Genomic DNA, 22,302 nt, shown 5'->3' with positions numbered 1-22,302 from the left:
AGAGGAAAAAATAAATGAGGTCTGTTAAGCCCAGCTGGCCTCCACCGTCATGTGACTGGACTCGAAAGTGATCAATAATGAAGCGAGAAATCACGGGCCAAATGTTACCCCCCCCCCCCCCCCTGTATGGTGTACACGTATTGGGCTCATGCAAGTAGATAAACGGTTTAATCAGGACTTCATTATATGAGGTCGATGTCTAACACACGGATCCTTGAGGATCGTTCACCCACTGGTGGGGGAGGGAGGGAGGGAGGGGGGGGGGTAGTTAATTAACCAACAGTAATTGGCAATTCCACCTAAAGACTTTGTAGAGCTGACACTATAATTTCTATTACTCACATCTACAGCTGCTAAACTTTGGCTGCGACCCTCGTGAGGACGAGGGGGGGTGTAAACACGCAGCCCCCCCACCCGGACACCCCTCCCAATAACCAAGCATGTTTACAGGTAGTGTCAGGTACTTATACTTTACTTGAGTATTTCCATCTTCTGCTACTTCAAACTTCTACTCGTACCTCGTACGTTCATATGCTTCCTCTTATAGCCCCCCCCCTCTCCCCCCCCCACCCCGCAGTGGTTTGTCCTACTCAAAGGAGTCGCAGAGATGGGGGTGATTTGTGATTTGAATATGTGACAGATACGCTCAGCTGGAAACTTCTAGTCTGTCTGAGGAAAGTAGAACTCTCCACTTAACCAGTCAGGTACACACTCCGAGATCCAAATCTAAGAGGGAGCAGTTTGAAGCAGGAGGAGCGGGTTGAGGGGGCGAGGGGGGGGGGGGGGTGGGGAACGGAATGTCCTGTTTTTAAAAGCAAAGATGTCAAAACACCACGTTTGAATGTCCCGTGTTTGCTGGAGCTTTCCACCTCTCACTTTTTAGACTTCTGACGACTTGTTCTCACCAGGCACATTCACACGTCTGCGTATCACAGCAAAATAAATAAAAGCAAGAGCGACACAACTGCTGAACACTTCAAGTGAACCTGGCCATTTAAACGAATAATAATCAAACAAAGGCTTAAAAGCAAAGTCCGACCTGTTGGTGGATCACAAATTCCTGAGAGCTTCTGGGGGGGACGATTCTATTTCCTCTAGAGATAGAGGAAGCGTTGCGCCAATCAGGCTTTAATGGGATGATCTGAACAGAAAGCAGCAGTAGTAGATGCAGCAGATGAGCGCAGCCACTGTGGCGCAGCAGAGACACCGCGCAGCTGCTCTGTGGTGGATCCGACGCCGGGACAGAGACCGAAGCAAGGGATCCGATAGCAAGGGGTCAAATCCTAGAATGCCTTTCCTTTGGTCCGGCCGGAGGTCGCAGGTCACCGGCGTGACAGAGAATCGGAGAATAGGGGAGGAAGTACGAAGTGTGGCAGAAGTTTTAAAACTACATGAAGTGGATGGAAGTCAAGTCGTTGTGTCACTATGACGACGGACACCGCTGGATGTGAACGAGCTGTTTGAAAAAGCATTAGTCTGTAACGACACAAGAGAAGGGAGGACTCGGGAGAGGGAGCTGGAAGATTAGAGGCTTTATTGTCTTTTCTGGGGGTCCAGATGACTCAATCTTTACCGAGGAGGCCAGACAAAAAAAACGCAGGTGGATGAGGAAAAAGGGCGAGACGTTCTTCATTATATTTTCAGAGCAGTCAAAGATATTTACTCTCCTACGCACATAAAAAGAGAAATTAAGGGAGATTGAAGAAAAAAAAACCCGTCAAGCAGCAGTGTTGACCTACGTGACCTCGCCTCTCACACTGCCCGTTCAATTCGAGTATTAGAACAGGCGGCGTCTTTTGAAAATGATCATCCACGAGCTTCCCGTCACCTTTGTTCACTGCGTGAAACGTCCTGCGTGCCGTCATCCGCCAGAGGTCAAAGCGCCGCCATCCCGGGACGCCGGTTGATTGTCGCTGTCGTTGACATAACAATTAATAACATTCTAAAGTAAATAGTTCATCTTTCTATAAAGCGCTGTACTTCCAATGGACACTTTCAGCATTCTTGGTGTCATTTTATTGCCAATGTGTCCATACACCTTCGTGATGGGTATTTGACACACTACGGAGGATCATTTAGTATTTAACTCACACCCCCTCTACGCTCTTTCGTCGACGGGTGCTCAATCATGCTGTCAGCTTTCCGTCCTGGTCTTGTTTTCTTAATTTAGACCATCAGGCCAAAGTGAACAGCTACTGCCTCCACCATGATTACACAATTAACATCTCACTCGGCAACCAGACCACGCAGCGGCCATTTCTGACTGTGACGGAGGGACGTAAGGGATCTGCTGAAGGCTTCTTTCCATTGGCCGAGTTACTTGTTTATGACTCTCTTGCATTCGCCGTCAACTGTGGTGAATCTACAGGACGACCGCAGCATCCAAAGCACTTCAGTCACGCGGGTTTAGACGTTCAAAAGGACGCACCTCTCGAAGGAGAAGAACTCAGAAGGTCGAGTGGTAGCAAGCGATCCTAGAGGATTGTTTGACAGGAAGTCTCACATTCCTGCAGAGCTCTGTTACCTGCCCAACCCCCCCCCCCCCCCCCCCCACTGAAACCAAATGGAGTTGGGAATTTAAAACCACTATGGGTAAAGGTTTCTTGTTAAATCGCATTAAAGATAATCCGTCCTTCCTCAGCTCCACCCAGACAGCTTCCCACATAATTGAAAACACACACACACACACAGATGATGAAAGGTGTCAGGTTCCTGATTATCTTTCCCTCGCTGCAGGTCTCGTTTTTTGAAAAACACAAAAGCTTTGTGTTTATCGTCGGTGATCGTAACAGATCGGCTGTAATCATCTCTCGCTGCGTGCTCATTACTCGGAGGGGGGCGATTCGCCCTGAAGTACGACATCAACTGAGACAAAATGAGGTCAGCCGCTATTTAAAAAAAATGACTGACGGCGTCAGATTAAAGTAGTGACTGCAGGGTGTACCACGGCAGTGAGGGACGAGACACACACACAAACACACACAAGCTACTGGAGAGCTTTTCATCCGCCACTTGTTCTCATCTAAATTACACCATCATCTCGTCCCCCCGGGACCTAATCAATAGCGGAATGATTACGCCTGGGGACACTGACCCAATCGCGTCGATCGCGGTCGGCGTGCACACATCTCGCAACGCCGAGAGGGACCCAGAGAACCCAAGAATACAAATAAATCACGATGGACTCCTGTGTAACCAGAGAACCGCGGCACTCGTTTAATAAAGTGTGTGGTCCTGGTGTGGCCTGTTCACAGCAGCTTTAACGTTTTCTTCACGGTCAGGAAGGAACCTGAGAGGCGTCACAGCGCGTCATGAGACATTAAACTATTGACATTGACTTTATTCTGACTCAAACCTCACTGGAGTTGAAGATGTAAATGAATCACACCGGGTTCCCATCACTCGCAGGGAGATTCGCCCTGAAAACAGACGTCAAACGTCGACAAAATGGGGTCAGCTGCTGTTTACAAAATGACTGACAGCATCAGATTGAAGTAGTGGCTCAAAGGTGAGGTGTGTGAGGGGGAGGGGGGTGTTGGAATGAATGATAAGTCATTCAATTCATCATGTGTGTGAACCAAGTGATGCAACCAGGACTTCTTCTTCCACAAGCAAAACTGGATATTTGAGCAAAGGGTCCTTCACATCTGATTGGACCGCTAAAAAGTGGGCGGGCTTAGAGTTTAGTGCCATAATCAGCTACTTTCTGGTTGTGTTTGAGGTTTGACTGAATCTACAGCGCACGGTGTTTTCAGAATCACGTAGTCGACCACAAACATCACTTCAGATTTCACACTACAGGAGGACCTGCTCCCAGGTGTGGTACAGACATGATGATGAAATGCTGAAAATTATTTTCCATTTCTGTCTTTGAATCCCCCCCCGAATCCCCTCACACCACTCCTTCAAAAAGGGTCGATTTCAGCTGAAAGCCTCTGGTGGTGTGATTGAGATTCAGAAAACAACACCGCTGACAGGAGAGAGGAACGGAGGCCGAGGTCGCAGGAGAGATGGACACAAGACGGACGGGGTTTGTGGGCCTGTCACACGGCGCCCCGGAGGGGGTTTCGGGGGGTCGTGGCGTCCGTGAAGTGACGCGAGTATGATGAGAGGCGAAGGGGACGTTGTAAAGCGGCCTCGCTGCTGGCGTTTGGCAGGACTCGAACCTCCAGGTGGAAACACACAGGGTCGCACACCTGACGCAGGGGCACCTGGTCCCCGGGCTCCACCACCTCGCCTGCTGGGCAGCTTCCGGTGCCGCCGTCAGCCGTCACAGGAAACAACTGCCGTGTTGACTCCCCGTCCAGCTGGAACAAGCCGAGGTTATAGAAGTGAAATGAAGGAGCGGATTCAGCCCCATAAAACCAGGACACTCTGCTTTTAAAAGCTCAGTTTAATGCGATTCTCTTTTTTTCATGGGTGGAGCAGCCATGACATTTATGGTGATTCGGGTGGAGACGAAGCCAGACGGGGGGGAAATGTGAAATGTGAAGTTGTGAACTGAGTTCCGGTCACAGACGGGACAGAAGTGGCCTTCTGCTTCCCTGAGGTTACGGATTGATGGCGTTGTTCTTCCCGTGGCTCGCTCTCCTCGGGGCATTTGTAGATGTTTCACGGAATGTGTTCATCTTGCCATTGCTTGCCAGTGCCGCAAGGAGGATCTCGGCCCGGCTGCCACAGAGTGGGTGGGGGGGGAGGTGGACGGGTTAAACACAGAAGGCGGAATTTGACCCAGGAGACCATTTTGAAAGGATTTGTAACGAGCTGAATTGGACTCGGTTGTAAAACGTGTGCCACGTGTGTTCAGTAAATCAGAGTGACTCGCTTCACATCTGGGGGTCCGATGTGTAGGCGTGCATCCAAGGACAGATGGGGACGTGTCAATGGGACACAGTGAGATGTGTTGAACAAGGAAGAGACTTCTGAATGACCACATGGACGCATAACAGTACTACAAAGAGACGATAACTAAAAAGTGAAAATAACAAGGCTGATATTATTACATTAGATCTTAAGGCCGACTACATGGACCTTTTTGAATTGTCTGTACAATGCAAGAAATAACACCCGACGTAGTTGATCGATGGTTTCTATGTGTTGTCATGTGTGGTTGTTGATTCCCTTTGATATCATCATGTGCTTCTTGCAGGTCTGCTGAGACTCTCAGCTGCTTTGATTTAAAACTTCACTTCTGTTTGCTGTTGCTTTTATAAAATCAGATTCGAGGAGGGAGTGGATGCTCTTTAGTGTTTATTTCATATACTGCACCGCAATCCCTATTCTTGTTAATTGTTTTAATGTTGGTTCTAATGTCATTGTTTTTAAAGCTGCTTATCTTTTGCCTGATGTTTTAATGGTTTTATGGGGAAAACCTTGAATTGCTTTGTTGTTGAAATCCAGGACCTCAATTTGAATAGTTTTATTAAGTTTTCTGTGAAATTAACACCTTTTTTAAATAAAAAGCTAAACAATATGTCAACTCCATCACAGCCTCCTTTAAGCGAAATCAGTTTGAAGACTAAAGTGTCTTAAGCATTACATAATTTTCCCCCAATATAACAAACTCTTTTGGTGTGTATGAGAAGTATTTATAGATTACTATACGTGTGGTTTAGTTTATTTTAGACTTCCCTTTTAAACCAGAGAAACTACAGAAACCTCTATATGCTTTTATTGCCTGACTTCTGCCGTCACCTAGTGGCAAACCATTGGACAACAATTGCCTCCTGATTGGCTCAATTTGCGATGTGCTTTTCTCTGATTGGCTGGTAGAATTATTGCCGCCTGCTAAGATCTTCCGTGCGGAAACACATGCAGCTTGAAGTTTCCAACATATTATTTCACTTATAATACAACATAAAACCTAACTTCTTTCACTGGTAAAAAATACTTATTTATTGGATAAATATTTAAGGAATACACAGGCGAACGATTTGATCCTCCACTTAAATAAAGTTCGGACTTTTGTTGTCTCTCTCCGGAAGATAATAGAGAAGGACCTGCTCGGTTTATGGAGTTTCGAGGAGGATATTTGTTTTGAGAGTTCCTCTCGGAGGCTGTTTGAATCAAAATGGGAAACTTTAGAGCATTTGGGAACACACAACTGGTCTTGCTGGTTTCCAGATTGTTCCTGGTGTCTTGTGACATAACGGACGGGAACACGGAGCATCTGAAGCGGGAGCACTCGTTGATGAAGCCGTACCAAGGTAACGCGGCTCAGCTAGCTTGTTAGCTAACGAAAGATTCAAAGACGCTACCGCGACGCCCCTCAGTTCTTTTATCATCTAATACACATTCACAGTCTGGGTTAGATATTAGAAATGTATTTAAAAGAGTTGCGTCAACTCCACACAGAATACACATAACAATCTAGTTGGTAGAAATTCCATTGAGCGGCATTAATAATAGCATTGAGCATTTTAGTTCTTTGGATGATGAAGCCTTTTGTGAAAGAAATATCTAAAATGATTTAGCATGATGGAAATTCACAAATGATTTGCACGTTAAACGTACTTTATACTTATATATACGTATATTTTCTTATAAGCAACGCGTAAGGTTTCTGTGCATATCCTGCTTGGTCACTGGGGGGAAACGGACAACGTTTGAAGGTTTCCCTTCCGAAAAGAAAGCGTATCCCCCACTGAAGCGACTCCGTTCTTGAACAAAAGCCAAATGAATCATTGTGTCGTTGTAAATGAGGCGCTGATGTGCACATAAACCTGTTGGGTGGCATATTGCTCAGTATCCGGGACAGTCACGGCGTCCATGTTTTACGAGGCGCCAGTAGACTGAAGACAGAAATGTGTCCGATTGTGTCTCGTCCCCCTCAGGTGTGGGCAACAGCCCGAGTAGTCAGTGGGACTTCTGGGGCAGCACGTTGGTGACGAGCTCGTACGTCCGACTCACTCCGGATGAGGGAAGCAAGCAGGGATCCATCTGGAACACTGTGGTGAGGAAAGACCCCGAGGAGATGGAATATATGCAAAACAGTACCTTTCCCCCCCCTCCCACATTTAGACAGTGGCCTGTAAAACTCGACGGTTGTGAGGAACAAAGTTCTTCTGTTCTCCTTCACCGTGTCGATATTTACTTCTGTTGTTGTGGTCTGCAGCCGTGTTACCTGAAGGACTGGGAGATGCATGTGCAGTTTAAAGTTCACGGGGCAGGAAAGAAGGGTCTCCATGGCGACGGCATTGCTCTCTGGTACACAAAGGACAAACTGCACCCAGGTAATGTTGTCTTTTCCCTTTCCAGCCTGGTGGGTCTTTCCCGTCGAGTTAAACTCATCCAGCTTGATCTCCGTTGGGCAAAGTTGTGATTTACCCAAAATGCAATGTTACCCTGTCACCTGCACCGCCTCACCTCATCAGTTCCATTTGACTTAAGATAAAGACTAATAAAGCAAATGAAAGTGTGTCAATAGAACAGAAAGCTGCTGTCCATGAGATCAATAAGAGAACAGCAAAAACATCTATTTGGAATCATTTTCTAACCATGTATTACATATTCAGCAAACGGACCCAGCAAACCACGGCACTCATTTAATAAATTATGTTGTTTTTATTCACAGCACTTTTAAAGTTTTCTTCACTTTAGTAAATCCTATAACATACAATAAACTTATTTTAGTTGCCTTTTCAAAGTATTTTTTTCCTCCGCTGGTTTCCTGCATGCACACAACATGCAGGAAACAAGCATGTCGCACATTGTTTTAAAACAAATAAAAAAATCAACCCAACTGCACTCCCATTGTCCTGCTTGGTCTGCCTTGGGTGTAGATGAGTGCTCTGCTCGAGCGTTTTTCTTTTATTCTTCCATTGCCACAATCGCGTCCAGATGTTTGTGTCCTCCCCCTCGGCGTCGCCGCCGAACGCCGCTCACATCTCGCCTCATCTCTGCCTCCATCCTAGGCCCTGTGTTTGGAAACCAAGATCAGTTTCATGGCCTGGCTTTGTTTTTGGATACCTTCCGCAATGACCTCCATGGGATGGATGTAAGTGGAGTGTGTGTGTGTGTGTGCTCGGGATTGACCGGCTTGTTTCTTTGCAGGGCCTGTGTTTTCCAACAATGCCCTCTTCCAGGGGCTGGCTGTGTTTATAGATACTTACTCTAACGACGATGCCACGGATGTGAGTGGTTTACTCATCAGCATGCGTGTGGTTTCTCTTCGCTTTGATTTGGCACGTTTTGTCGGAGCCCTTTAAGCATGTCGATATTGGCGAAGCCCCCACAAGCTTTTTCCGTATTTTGCCGTGTTTGAACTTAAGTTCCACAAGTTGTTGAGCATGAAAGCTTCCTGTTTAAACTGTCTTTAAAAGACAGAACGTGTTATGCTACTTCCACATTGCAGCTGAAAGTGTCTCTGGTGATTTCTTATCAGTCATGAGAGCCATGTGCTCAGATTAATACTCTACATGCAAACCGGTTCCTCGAGCAGAGGACTTTGTCAGATAAGAAACGGTAAGACTTAATATGTAACAAAAGGAAGAAATGCCTGCAGTGTGAAGGTAGTGTGTGTGTGTTCTCTTGTCTTTAGTTTTCTGTTTGAAGCATTATCTTTTATGCCTCATTTGTTTTGTGTGTGTGTGTGTGTGTGTGCGTTTGTTGGTTCCTTCCTCCCTGTGGCCAGCGCTCCTTCCCCTACATTTCGGCGATGGTGAACAACGGCTCGGTGAACTACGACCACGGCAAAGACGGCCGCTCCTCTGAGCTGGGGGGCTGCTCGGCGGAGATCAGGAACCGGGAGCACGACACGTACCTCGCCATTCGCTACTCCAGAGGACGACTCACCGTAAGTGGAGAGTGAGGAACCCCACGGGGCGTCTTCAGGCTCCATTAGCCAGAGAATGTTTGATGGAGAAGTAGGACACCAGTTAAACTAAATGTATTTTCTCCCAACACATCGTGTTTAAACACACAGTAGTTTATTATTATTGGATTATTCTGATCAGCTTAATGCCCTGCAGGTGATGATTGACGTGGAGGACAAGAACGAATGGAAGGAGTGCATCGACATTGGGGGGGTCCGTCTTCCTACTGGGTATTTCTTTGGGGCCTCAGCAGCTACGGGAGATCTGTCTGGTGAGGTTACCAAAGCAAAGAAACGTATTCCCCTTTTTCTGTGTTTCTTTGGCATGACGTTGGACCCTTTTAGTGCGAGTTGTACGGCACTAGCGGTTGTTTGGCTAAACACAATCTAATACAACAGATGTTGTTTTCCCAGATAACCATGACATCATCTCAATGAAGCTCTACCAGCTGATGGTAGAACACACTCCCGAGGAGGACAACCTGGACTGGACCAAGATCGAGCCCAGCGTCAGCCTCCTCAAGTCCCCTAAAGGTAGAACGTGCCCCCCCCCCCTCTCCCCCAGGACAGCATCCTTTTAGCATCCTAGATGTAGCACACTCCATGCTGGTGCTCCTGGGTGTGGAAAGTCCTGCACCCCCCCCTTTAAAAGCTGGAGATACTAAATGTCTGTTTTGAGCTCATCGGTTTGTGCCAATCTACCATGCAGCACTTCTCAGGGAACATTTCTTTTATTCGTCCCTTCCTCCACAGACAACATCGACGATCCCACCGGAAACTTCCGAGGCACGGCGCTCACCGGCTGGAAGGTCTTCCTGCTCCTGCTGTGCGCTCTGCTGGGAATCGTGGTGTGCGCCGTGGTGGGAGCCGTGGTCTTCCAGAAGAGACAGGAGAGGAACAAGAGGTTCTACTGAGGAGGGGCCGAGGCCAGAGGGGATAACCTTGTTGTTTGTGGAAGGACCTGCTTCCAGATGACGGCTCGTTCAATGTGAATTCTTTTTAAAGATTGTACAGATGTTTATATCCTTTTTGAAGCACTGCGTTGGGAGCGAGGTGAGGAGACCTGTCGGTAGGCAGCTGCAGAGAGCTGCCGACCGGCCCACATCTCAATCCTTCTCCGGGTTCTCGTTACCTTCAGATGTGCTGCCGTTTACACACTATAAACTACAACTGATGATAGATGACAGAGCGTTTTCCATCCCAAACAAGATACCAACGTTGTCGATGCTGACCTAGCTGCTGTTTCCACAGCAGCACCCGATTTCATGGAAACGGAGTACAGCGCTATTTGCTTATTTCTCTCTGTGTGTTTTCATCTAAAACCTCTAGTTAGCGCTTTTGAAACGACAGAATGAATAGAAATAAACTTGCTGCTCACGTTGATGTTCTAATGAGAACAGAATGCTCTGGTTATGTCGACTTTTAAATACTATTGAAGGTGTCTTCATCCGAAACCACCGTGCGTACCTGCAGCTAGTTTCAGATTGAACCGCCCCGTCCCTCGTTTCCTACACAGACCACTAGTTCTGCAACCGTTTAATCAGTCTGGCTTCTCAATTCAGGATGTAATCCAAAACATCCAAAGATATATATACACACACAGTGTGAAATAATTATCACAATTCCACTAATGCTTGTTTTGTAGAGATTTTGTTGAATCTGGGATAAGAAATTCTCATTCAATCAGCTGGAGGATTTTTTCTTTATGTATGCTGAACGATTGTATGATTTATCATTAATTTAGTCTTGATGTGCTTTTACAAAGTGAAACGTTCAGGGGGAAAGAGAAGGCGCTGTATCACAGATACCTTCCTATTGACTGGTTCCCTCAATGCATTGATCTGGATCAGGCCCTTCTAAAAGAAGATGCATCTTGAAACCTGAACAACCCCAAACATGTTACGCTTTTTGTTTTAATCCAGAATATGCCTTTGTTGTTGTCCTAAGTGTGTTTAGGTTATTAATGGAAATTCCAATATTTAACTGCTTTGTAGAAGCGGTGACTAATGAAGCGCTGTTGGTGCTGATGAAGCTTCAGGAAAGCCAACGAGTTATTGCTCAGAAACATTTACATTTGAGTTTCTTTCACTGACCGGTTGGTTCCGACTCTTTAATCACTCCGGAGGTGCGGCCAACTGTTTGGGCCGCAGTCACGTTTCCTGTGTCCTTCTTCCCTATTTGTTTGTTTCCTCCGCGATGGGACGTCAAGTATCTCGTCTCTGCAGAAATAAAGTGTTAAATTACAAGAAGAATCCCTTTGAATGTGAATTGTGGTGTTTATTTAACAGGGACAATGACACATGTTTTGTAAACCACCTGATCTCCTTAACTGCTTTGTGCTTTAACATTGTGAAATAGATTAATTGGTTTTTAACAGATTATGGAACTATTAACTTCAAATACAATTCAGTGAAGAAGCAGAAGCCGCTAAAGAATGAAATTCAGCATCGTGCATTGTTGTTATTTTGATTGTGCGCAGTGGTAGAAAGATATTTATGTGCATAACTTTTGTTTACTTTTAGTACAGTTTTCTCACAATATCCCATCACGTCTCTGTGTGAATGTGCAGCACGAGTCGAGGTTGCAGACGGTTTTTGGTCTTTTCCAACCACAAGATGGGGACAGATTCTAGATTTTCATTCTCAGGCAGACTGTGGTGCAACAAGTGTGTTTGTTCCTACTCAAAGCTTTGCTCACAATATCAGTCTAGAAATCAGTTCCTCGTTGGCAACATGTTCGAGCCAAAGTGATTTATTCATAAATTCCATTTGCCATTAATAACCAACATGGCTGGTAAAGGCAGACATTTTTTCCTTATTCATTATTAAAGGGAAGCTCAAGGTTGAGAATGAGTTATAGTTCAAAGCATATCTTTGTGCGTCAATGGTCTTAACTTAAGTTCACCCTCTACTTCTGCTCTCTCTCTCACTCACACACACACACACACACACACACACACACACACCCTCTCGGATGCTGCTATGGCGTGTGTGGAAGATGTCACAGCTGAGAAACGACAAGGTTTCAAATGATCTGCATTAAATCCCAGCCAGGGGGTGAGGTGTGTGTGTGTGTGTGTGTGTGTGTGTGTGTGTGTGTGTGTGTGTGTGTGTGTGTGTGTGTGTGTGTGTGTGTGTGTGTGTGTGTGTGTGTGTATAAATAGCCCAGGTGTTCATACCTCCACCTGGTAACTGATTGACTGGAGACCCGTCTGACGGGGCGAGCGGTGGCCTCAGGGTCGACGGCCTTCGTCTCGCGGATCCTCCCCACCTGGGACTGAAGGACGAGTCGCTGGAAGCCTGGATCGGAGGATTATTCTATTCATTAATTATCATTTTATATTTCAGATAGATAGTTCTGATCTTGACATCTTCACAGTGGAGATTTTGGAACGTAACGCGTAACTTTAAATCGGTTAACTTTTTCATCACCCTGGGCTTTCTGAAGTTGCGTTGGACATATTGTAGCAATTTATAAAGGAGTAACCAAAGAATGACAATGAGAAGAAACTTGTCACGGCAGACTTTAACAATTAACAAGCCTGTTATTTTCCGCCCATTCATTCTCTGACGACCGGGCCCTTAATTGACTCATTATTTATCACATGCTACATTTAGCTCGCTCTTCTTTTCCCGTTTGTCTTGTATTCTCGAGCTAAACGATATTAGAAGTTTCCTCTCCGTCGGGGAGAGGCACATTCAAATATCGAATTCATTTTGCGTCCTCGGTGCAGTGGGGGGGAAGCATCGCCGCTTTGTTAGCAACCGCTTTTCTGCCGTGTCGACTTGCAGAGCGGATTTCATTCAATCTAAAAAATTGCAATCTATAAAAAAAAAGCGGCAGGGCAGAAGTTGAAGGATTGCATGTTTCCTCCGTGAGTTCTGGAAACTCACCGTCTCTTTTCAGAACTCAGAAGGACAAAGTGACTACATTAGACAAGGAGTCCCACCCCCAAAGGTCAAGATTACGGCTTAAGCAGGACGGCCCAAAAGCACTCGGGAATCAACTTGTCGTGTTTGTGTCGGCCTCCAGGCTGCTGTCAGTCAGGGCGACGAGCGTCTCGGCAGACGCGATGTCCAGGTCGGGGCCGCAGCTTGTTCCGCGATTGGTCGACTTGGTTCACATTTCTCAGGAAAATTCCCTCCTGGCCTGTTGGGTTCAACCCAGAGGAGCGGGACGTCAGGAAGGGTCGTGGATGCCGAGTGTCTTGGCTGCAGGTAGCTCGAGACAGTTGTTCGTATTTGCAAAAGAAGAATAATGCAAAGTTGTGTTTTGTAGTTAAATGCATGACTGGATGGGTCATTACATTTTGTCCAATCACCAGCCAACTCGGAAGCTGCAGCTCCACTTTGCTGTTCCAATAAGTCTTCAGTTTCAGGACTTTACTTCAGGTAGAAATATCTTCTAGACGAATAAAATCCTGTTTATTTTGTCCCATCTTGCTGATGCTGCAGGGTTCCAGTTATTGGGCATGAATGGTGTTTGTGTACACATGAAATCACCACTTCACCGTACAGCGCCAGGCTTTCTACCCTTTGTGATGCAGGGCCACGTCTCTTACAGCGATGCTTCCTCCTTATGCACGTTATTAGTCATGTGGAAATGAGCAAACACTGCTGATGGTTAACATCCCTCGTTCACCCTTCCTGTTGCCTCTCCATACTCGTGCAGCACATCATCAGGACACTGTGTACTCGTACCAACTTGTTGCCCCATGTTTGCGTGTTGCAACCTCGCTCTCATGAAGTTGTCTGTTTTTTTTCGTCTTTCAGAGAGTTTCCTCAGGCGGCCTGTGGTTTGCTTTCATGGAGCCGTCAGTGAAACAAGCTGCTTTTTTGCAGGGCACATCGTTACTTTCTCCTCTAGAAGAAGTGGTTTTTAACTTAAGAAATATAATTTGTGGCTGCCAATCTTTACTACATATTCTTTAGTCCATAAAAAGGCAAGCACCAAATAATGCCTGTAAGTGTGTGTGTGTGTGTTGTGAATTTCAGATTCAATTGTTTCAGATTGTTTCATTCGAGGACGTCTGTGTCTGCTCCCGTTGTCTTTCTCTTCTCGGCTCGTTTCGTTGTTCATGAGTTCACAGAGACGATATTCTACGGCACACGGTGCACGATCCCTTTAGCACCTGTGGGTTCATCAGCAAGTCAAGAAGCTGGCTCCTTTATGGCAGGATTGGATTTTTAAAAAGGTATTACATCATAATATATAGTGTCTCACTAAAACGGTTCAGACCTCTGGATACAAGGACGTAACATCCTTAAGTACCAGCTTGGATACTTAAAGATTGAATTAATAAAGTGGGACTGATTCTCGGTTCATCCTTTGTCCTGTCCCTCGTTGACCCCGCGGTGACCTTAAATGTCTCTCAGCGTTTTCTTTAAAGTCTGAGCTGTGACCGCTGGCGTCCTCAAAGCGGGGTGAACGGCACGTTGAACAACTGGCAGGTGAATCCACCATCTCTCGCTTTCTTTCTTCACTTCTACAGTTTAATTGAATTTTTCAGTGCAAATGTGTTTGAGTAAAAAAAGGCTGTAGAATAAGCTTCCTCTGATCAAAAACAAGGTGACAAATAGATTCGTTAAACAGTGGTATGTTGTTTTAGGTCCTTAAAAGTAGGTAGTAGGTCAGTCAGTGAGGCAATATTCGTACAGACACACGATCCCCCCCCCCCCCCGCAGTATTAATCCTGGGATAGAGAAAAGAGGAGGTTGTTCCTCGGTCTCAGGTGAGTCTCACAGGTCTTTGTGTGTTGACGCTTGGCAGCTTCTCGTCACCCACCGACGGATTGGAAGGCAGGAAAAGTGGTCTGAAATCCTCCCGGTGTGCTTTTGCATGGAACACGCGGCGCACAAAGATCACATTGTGCTTCGGGATCGTCCCCGGGGTCAAAGTGTACGACCGGCTGAGCGCCAAGGAGGGCCTGACACAACAAAGAAGAAAAAACCCATTCAATCTTGTGCACGTGGCGTGATTTATGTTGGGGAGGGAAGTCACGTCGAGACTCGACTGATGTCAAGGGGTGAAGGTTGATGTGTGTTTATATGTCGGCCACGGGCCGAGGGGCACCACGGAGACGAGCTTTTTGTTTTCACGCTACATTCATTCATATTTGATGATGATCATGTTTCATCGCTCTTGTAGATCAGCGGAAACCAGCCTGGTCCCAACGCGAAGGCCTGTTCCCATGAAATGATCTGTTGAGACTATTATGAACCATCCAGATCTGAACCGTTTGAAACAATGTACACTTCCTTCAGATTCAGGACGAAACAGCGTCTCTTGTAGCTCAAATGTCTCAAACTTGTCTAACCAACATGTTGCTGTAGCCTTCAACTTCCATTCTCCCTCCTTTTATCAATTCTTTATTCAGCATCCTTCATGCTTCTCCTCCACCTTACTTACTCCTCCTTTTTCCTCTTCTTTCTCCTATTGTGTTTCTAATTGTCCTCTCCCTCTCTTGTCTCTCGCCTTCCCCCTTGACCACATCTCCTTCTCCCTCCTCTCATCCTTTCTTCACACACGCACACACTGCCCTGCATGATTGACTGTGGAGTCGAGCGTGGGATTGACAGATAACAGATGTCGACACAAGGTCTGCGTGGACAAACGGATCTGACCAATCACAAGGCCCGGTTTGTGGCAACACATGGACCTCCTCTTCCCGATCAGCCTTTGGAGGCTAGGCCTGATCTCGCCATGCTGTGCTCACACCCCGTCTGCAGGTCATTGAGGAGAAGCGGTCTGTGATCACCTACAGAGACCAGGGGGAGATCTCGGGATTAATGCGTCTGTTTAAATCACAGGCTCATGGTCTCCACGGTAACGTCAGCACATCTTAAGCCGAAGCTCAGTCCGAGCTTCATTAGAACATTTTAAAACGTACAAATCTTACAAATATTGACATGTGATTTACACTGTTGGCCTGTTTGGACACATGCTGACTGGTTGCCTGCCTTGTGTGGTGTGGAATTAAGAACAATAATTAGTACACTGAGTAGAGCAGCAGGTGCTGTATTGTTCACTAATGATAGCGCAGCGTGTAGTGTGACTTAAGCTCTGGCTTCACTGCAGGTGGATATTTCATTTCACTGAGGTGGAAGAAAGCATAACTCATGCATTCTGAGGTTTAAGTTCATCTTCAGCACAGAAACGCATCCCTCAGGTTGCCCAGTTTCCATCGGAAGGTCGGTGTAAACTTGACAAAAGCACGAGTTCCACGTTGAGGCGTCTTCCAGAGTTGTGGCCTCACAGGCTTTCTGCGGTCTGTGTGTTCTCCCTGTGTGTGTGTGTGTGTGTGTGCGTGTGTGCGTGGGGGGTCTCTCCGGGTACTCCCCCCTTCCCCCCACAGCCCAAACACATGCTCTGGGGATTAGGTTAGTCAGGGACTCCAAATTGCCCGTAGGTGTGTGGATGTGAGTGTGAACGGTCGTGTGTCAGCCCCTGTATGTGTCTGTGTGTGTGTGACTTCAAAGGGGGGGGGGGGGGGTGGATGTGCGTTCTTGCCGATAGAATAGAGGCAGTGGGTGAATGGGTTAGTGAGGGATAAAATGAAAGCGGGAGTAGAATGAGTGTTTTGAATACTGCTGACTGAAGCACACACTCGCACACACACAGTCAAACCTGTTTACGGAGGGCCTTCGTTTGGCGCCTTGCCTCCGTCAGCTGCCATTATACCGCATCCAAACCTCAGGTGAGGACGGACATTGAGTGTGCGAACCCTTTGTTGTTCATGCCAGAGTAGAGGAGTGTAACTCTGGAGTCTTTGAGTTTGAGACCGTGGGCCCAACACAGGACCCTGGGGCGCTCCGACCATCTGCAGGTAGTTACGTTCGGACGGGGAGGGGTTTAAGATGGCGCAGCTTCGGGATTATTCGGAGTCAGCATCTTCTTTGCCCGTCTTAGCAGGCGGGTGAGAGGAGGAATTTGTGGGATGGTTTATGCTTGCTGTTTTCCGAGTGGAAGATATTGTGGTTTTCCGGTAGGATTTACAGAAGCGTGAATGGGAAGAAGGGAAAATGGTGACCTCACAACCATAAAGATTTATAAAGATACAAATGCTAACAATAACAGTTGCATTTGAAATGATCTTTTAGGTGTGATCAGAGAGAGAGAGAGAAAGAGAGAGAGAGATATAGAGAGAGGGAGATTGTCAATGGGCCGTCCAAAAGAAATAGAAAAGGGCAGATTTGTGCCGCTACAGTCAGATAGAAACATGAGGAAATGGACTAAGAGGAGATCAAGGAAACAAGTGCTAAATCAGCTTCGAACAGACAGCTCCCATAACTTTAACAAGTCTGAACAAACCCGTTACACCTGAGGAGGCACAGTTGTAAAAATACTTACTCTCCGTATTGTCTCTGTCTCTGGGGATCAGAGTCAACTTGTCCGCATCCACCCAATTCACCGCAGCATCAACGAGGAACAATGAAACTCAGTTAGAAAAAAAAGGTCATTATTCATCTCTGGCAAAGGCTGTGTTTAAGGTTTGAAAGATGCAATCCCAAAGTTCAGCTTTCTCGTGTGAAATTACACCCTAAAATTCCAACAAGCGTTTGGTGTCCATCTAAGTTACAAGAGGTTCAAGCCGCTAGCTTTGTTACTTTGTGTAACTCCTGTGTATGTTTCCCTACTGGGGATTAATGGATCTTCCTAATTTAATTAGATTGCTAATATTTCCGCCCACATTGCCCTCTTTAGACTGTAGAGTCAGACCATGCGCTCTGTGTTTAGTGGAGTCTATATGTTGCCATGCAACTGTGGCCTCACCTTCAGGGATAATGGAATATTAAAACAGGAGGGTTTGAATTGTAGAGGCTTAGAGATGAAGTGGAGTTGACTGATGGCATCAAAGGGTTCTGTGGATGATCTGGAGATTCCCACAAAGAGACGCTGGTTTAACACCAACACACAATTTGGCAATAAAAGCCTGTAAATGAAAGAACAACATGATAAAGCTTTGAGGGTCTTTGCCTCCGACTCGACTCATCAATAGATGTGTTAATATATCACGTAATGATTGTGGAACGTTCTACTCGGGCTGTGGACCGATCTCGTCGGCCCTTCTGTTGTTTTGGGTTCAGCAAATCAGAGCTGAACCTTTTTAAATAATTAATCCTCTTGTTTTTTAGGGTGGGGATGAAGACAGACAAAAGACAGAGAATCTCACTCCAAACTGTGCATTTTTCCTATTTTATACACGTCTCCAACCCCCCTCCCAGTACCCCCACCTCTGCAGTCTGTTTTTCTACTTGTAGTGTCTACCAACGAGAAAGAAAGCGGGTAGTTGATGAAATACTAGAAGGAAAGTCTGTGGAGGGCAGAGAGTTCAGGGCCCTCGTGAAAGGCCACACTTGCGTTAAAGAGCCGGTTTGTGTCCTCCGACGCCGCCGCGGAAATTTGACCTGCTTTTATTTCATATTTAAGCTTCCATCTGACGGGGGAGTCAGAAGATATGAGCCAACATCCTGAACGCATACGACTAAGCGCCCAATAAAACTGTCAAGAGGTGTGTGTGTGTGTGTGTGTGTGTGTGTGTGTGTGTGTGTGTGTGTGTGTGTGTGAGAGACGGAAAGGAACGGCCGTGACGTGACGAAGGGCTCACGGAGGGAAAGTGATTTCCCAAAAAAAAACTGCAAAAAACAAACAAATCTGAGGGCAAATATTTCAGTTGAATGAATCTCACTGGAGTTTTGTGGCCATCCCTGATTTAAGTGTTGCTACATTTTCACGACTGTATAAAACTGCCCGTTTTGGGCCAGTTTGACACCATCGGGTCTCTTGAAAGGACTCAAAGTCAGGAAGCCGGAGATTTGAGCTCTCTGAGGATGTGCTGCAGCACCGAGTTGCTTTCACGCATTAATTGGGAAAAAATACAAATTTTTACACCAAAAAAGAACTAAAAGTATGTGTGAAAAACTCCTAAAATAAAGGATTAAAATGAGGCAGATGGTGCTGAGGCAGGAGGTCAAAGACCGCCCGTGTGTGTGTGTGTGTGTGTGTGTGTGTGTGTGTGTGTGTGTTTCTCCCCAGCAGGTCCCAGGAAGCAGAAGCAAATTCCCAGCAGAGATCTGCTGGTCAGACCCAGCGATGCTTCACCAATCTGCACAACACACACCGTCCCTCTGTCCACTCGTCCGTCTGTCTCAGTCTTTCCTGCCCCGTGTGACTGTCTGCACAATACTATCGGTATGTCTCAGGGGGCGTGAAATAAAAAACAAAACCATTCAACATAAAGCTTTGAAATTAATTGAATGAGCGGAAATTTGGAGAAAAAAAAGATTATGTTGTGCAAATTCAGCTATTTGAAATATTTTTTCTTAATGTATTTTCACGTTTCTTAATATTCTCGGTATCAGTTTGATAGCTACGGTCTTGTGAGCTCTTGCCTTCTGGTAAAGGGCGAGTTTATTTACATGTTAGAGCTGCAGAATATAACGATATACATTTATCATCCAAACACTGCAAAAAAGTTTATTTTTCTCCATCGTTTCAATCGAAATGCCCAAACTGCAACGGGACCAACGGCCCGCTCTGGGGTTGGCGGCGCTATCTGAGGCGAGCAGACAGGCTGAACAACGCGATGATGGCTGTCACACATGAAGGGGAAGGAGCGGCTAAATCGAGCGCATTGTTGTGTTCTAACTGTTCAAACCGTGCAGAGCAATTATCTTTATCAGCTCTGTGACAATAAAGCAAAAACCGTAGCGAGCAGACGATGAAATAAACACACGGCCTTTGTTTTATTGTTTCTGCGTTCAGCTCCTATCGCGAGGAGGGGAGGGGGGGGGGGGGGTGAGGAAATGCAGAAAGTTCTGCTATCTGGTGCCACAGTGGCCCGGTTGTTTTGGAGCCACAAAGCATCTGTTCATATCGCACGCAGCCAGAGCCTTAAAACATTGTAGCTGTGCTACAAAGTTTCACTCGAATAGAGTGGAACTTATCGCCGTGACAGACAGACACACACCGACGGATCACAGCGGGTTTCAGTCCGCGCTTTTCCTCCTGCCATCACCTCTGTGATCTTAAAACAAATTCTGATTTAATGCTTCTCCGTTAGCCACGGTCATCATCCAATATGCTCAGACTTTGACGCATGGGGTGTTTTCACGTGTGAGGATTGTTACGAATCCCTTTTCACTTTTGAGGAGACGCTCAAACCTTCCTGACGGGAAACTAATCCCGTTCCTTCTCAAAGCACGTCAGCCGTCAAAGAGCAGCCCGTAGACCCTGCGCAGGGCGATGTGTCCACTAGACACCAGTTGGCCATCTTCTTCGCCGAAGTCAGTGTCCGGGAGGCTGAGGCGCGGGTCGGCGCGCCGATAAGCGTCCCGCGAGGACACGACAACGCCTGAAAGAGAGTCTTTGTTTGACACTGGAACAGACGGCATGAGCCACGCCCCCCACCCCCCCACACACACACACACCCACAGGGCACCTCAGATTCTAACTTTCTGCGCGTGCAGGTGGAAGCAGCTGTCCTGCACAAACGCGTATCTCGGCCTGCGACCTTTCCTCTACTTTACAGTCCCAGCGCTCCTCTTCCTAGGAAACCAGCTCGCGATCTGTCCCAGCATGCCACGCTCTGTCCATTAACCCCCCTCCCACCCACCCACATGTTTTGTCCTGACTCATTCCCTCAGTTTCTCAACATTCAGGTTCACATCCAGATGAGATAGATTCCGTTTTCTCCTCATGGGAACCAATGGTTTTGTTGAGTTTTGGTCTTTTTGGAACCCTGTGAAGTCTCGGAGTGAAAAGTCAGTCTGAGGTTTCTTTATCATTCAAGCTGCTCGTCGTCCTTCGGTTCTTCTTACTCCGCTTGTTCCATCCTTTCCTAGTAGTGTGCAACCACTGAACGTTAGATAAGACACATTATCAGGCCCTTGATAACAGGCGATCTACAAACTTGCAATGTTCACTGAGGTTTAAATCAGTTTAAAAACTGAGCCAAAGGCACTTTTCACATTTCCCATGCCTTGCAGATAGCCTCCTCCACATGTTGGTGGAACCAGAACACGTCGGCCTGCTGCTGCCTGTGGGATCCTTATCAGTCGGCCGTGGCAGGCGCTAAGTGAAGTGGGGACGAGTGCTGTAAATCAAACCCTGACCCGATGGGGGTTATTTACCTCACAGCCCTCAGGGAGTCACACAAATGAAGAAACTGAGACACTGCTTGGGGAATTCACCCTGTCATTTGTGCTCCAACCTTAAGCGGCTTTCGCTCAACTATTCTCGCCTCAGATCAGTCGGTTGCACATCCGGTTTTGATCTTCTGATCAAAGTTTATTGGCACACAGCGTTTCAAATGTACTGAGCTCACGCATATCGTGACATGCTTTTGTTTGGAGGTATTTATGTTGGCGCCGGCCTGATCTGCCCGGCCTGCATTGGGGTGTGTGGAGTCATATATACATGCTCTGCACCCAGCTCTGCTTTAGCTCAGAAAGGAAAGTGGAACTATGGGTTTAAGGCTGCGTGATCCGTATTAGATCATTCTACGATTATTCAGCACTGTGCCAGTTTAAAGGCATGAAAAGGTCCAAATTATCGTAGACGTTTTATCCTTGTCCTGCATTTCTATTGCCTTTCCTCTTTTTTTGGTAGAGAAAAGTTCAGACTTTATATTCATGTCCTCTCCACGGAGCCCCAGATTCCTCGTCACTTTTGTGTGGAGATAGCAAAGAAGTGGATGTTGATGGACACCTTGACTTTTCAAGGGCCCTGCGGCCTCGGCCCCTTACTGCACCAGCAAACCCACTTGGCGTCGATCAGAGGGGGGGGGGATGTAGCTGGACAGGTGAACTCGAGCAGCCCGGAGGATGTCTGGGGCTCTTCACGTATCCAGTTGCATTCTTTGCAGATTGTCTTTCATTCCTGTCGATCTCCAGCGGTGTGCTTTACCGCTCTTCGGTCACCCTGACACGACATCATTTAACTAATAGCCACAGGTAGTTGTTAAGTTGTTAATTGCCTCATTTTGCTTAGCCGTAGGAGACAGACAAGGAGCACGAGTGAGTCCATCTCGGATGGACACGTCAGGACTTTTGGGCGACTCCTGACATCAAGCCGTGATCTTTCCTTTTTCACTGCGTTTTGAGATTATTCTTTTTTTTATTCCTGCTCCAAACAATCAGCAGAAATGACGTGCCCGTCATGCTGAATACCCTTTTTGATGACACAGAAGCTTGTGGTTGCAAGGAGCAGTTCAAGATTTTCATGTAAGACAAGAATTCTGCTCATTTAAGAATAGTTTCCGTCAATTTGAACTGACACAAACGTGCTGATCTCATCCACGCACACATCTTCTGAAAAAAGGTTTCACTGGTTTCTTTCATGGAAAATGGGGGATTTTTGGGGTTAGTAAGCATTTTTAAAGGATAATGTGGAATGGTAAAGTTAGAAAGAGTGACAGTGTCAGTCTTTATATTGCAAATCATTCAACAAAATAATCCTCATTTGTTTATGTCAGCAGCTGCTTGTATTTA

General features: G+C 46.5%; 1 protein-coding gene across 2 annotated transcripts; it reads left to right on the top strand.

Moving 5' to 3' along the window:
• Positions 1–5,972: 5,972 nt before the first annotated feature.
• Positions 5,973–11,331, top strand: lman2 (lectin, mannose-binding 2). 2 transcript variants are annotated; one of them, XM_037461915.2, is made up of 8 exons: positions 5,973–6,206; positions 6,834–6,952; positions 7,115–7,232; positions 8,053–8,132; positions 8,633–8,794; positions 8,970–9,084; positions 9,227–9,346; positions 9,566–11,331. In XM_037461915.2, exons 1-8 carry the CDS (start codon positions 6,071–6,073, stop codon positions 9,724–9,726), a joined length of 1,011 nt encoding a protein of 336 aa, XP_037317812.1. In that variant the 5' UTR covers positions 5,973–6,070; the 3' UTR covers positions 9,727–11,331. The 2 variants fall into 2 exon arrangements, with proteins under 2 accessions (XP_037317812.1, XP_037317811.1); XM_037461914.2 differs by lacking the exon at positions 8,053–8,132 and adding an exon at positions 7,914–7,996 and having other exon boundaries at positions 5,974–6,206; positions 9,566–11,326.
• The last annotated feature ends 10,971 nt before the right edge of the window (positions 11,332–22,302 follow it).

The sequence above is a fragment of the Pungitius pungitius genome, chromosome 2, assembly GCF_949316345.1.
Source record: "Pungitius pungitius chromosome 2, fPunPun2.1, whole genome shotgun sequence".
Taxonomy (NCBI): Eukaryota; Metazoa; Chordata; class Actinopteri; order Perciformes; family Gasterosteidae; genus Pungitius; species Pungitius pungitius.
Note: the sequence above shows the minus strand (reverse complement) of the source record. Positions and strands in the feature narration are given on the sequence as shown.

Coding starts and splice junctions, on each gene's coding strand:
- lman2 (XM_037461914.2), top strand. CDS start 6,071: ATGGGAAACTTTAGAGCATTTGGGAACACACAACTGGTCTTGCTGGTT. Junction 6,953..7,114: donor GATCCATCTGGAACACTGTG/GTGAGGAAAGAC, acceptor TGTGGTCTGCAG/CCGTGTTACCTGAAGGACTG. Junction 7,997..8,632: donor ATGACCTCCATGGGATGGAT/GTAAGTGGAGTG, acceptor CCCTGTGGCCAG/CGCTCCTTCCCCTACATTTC.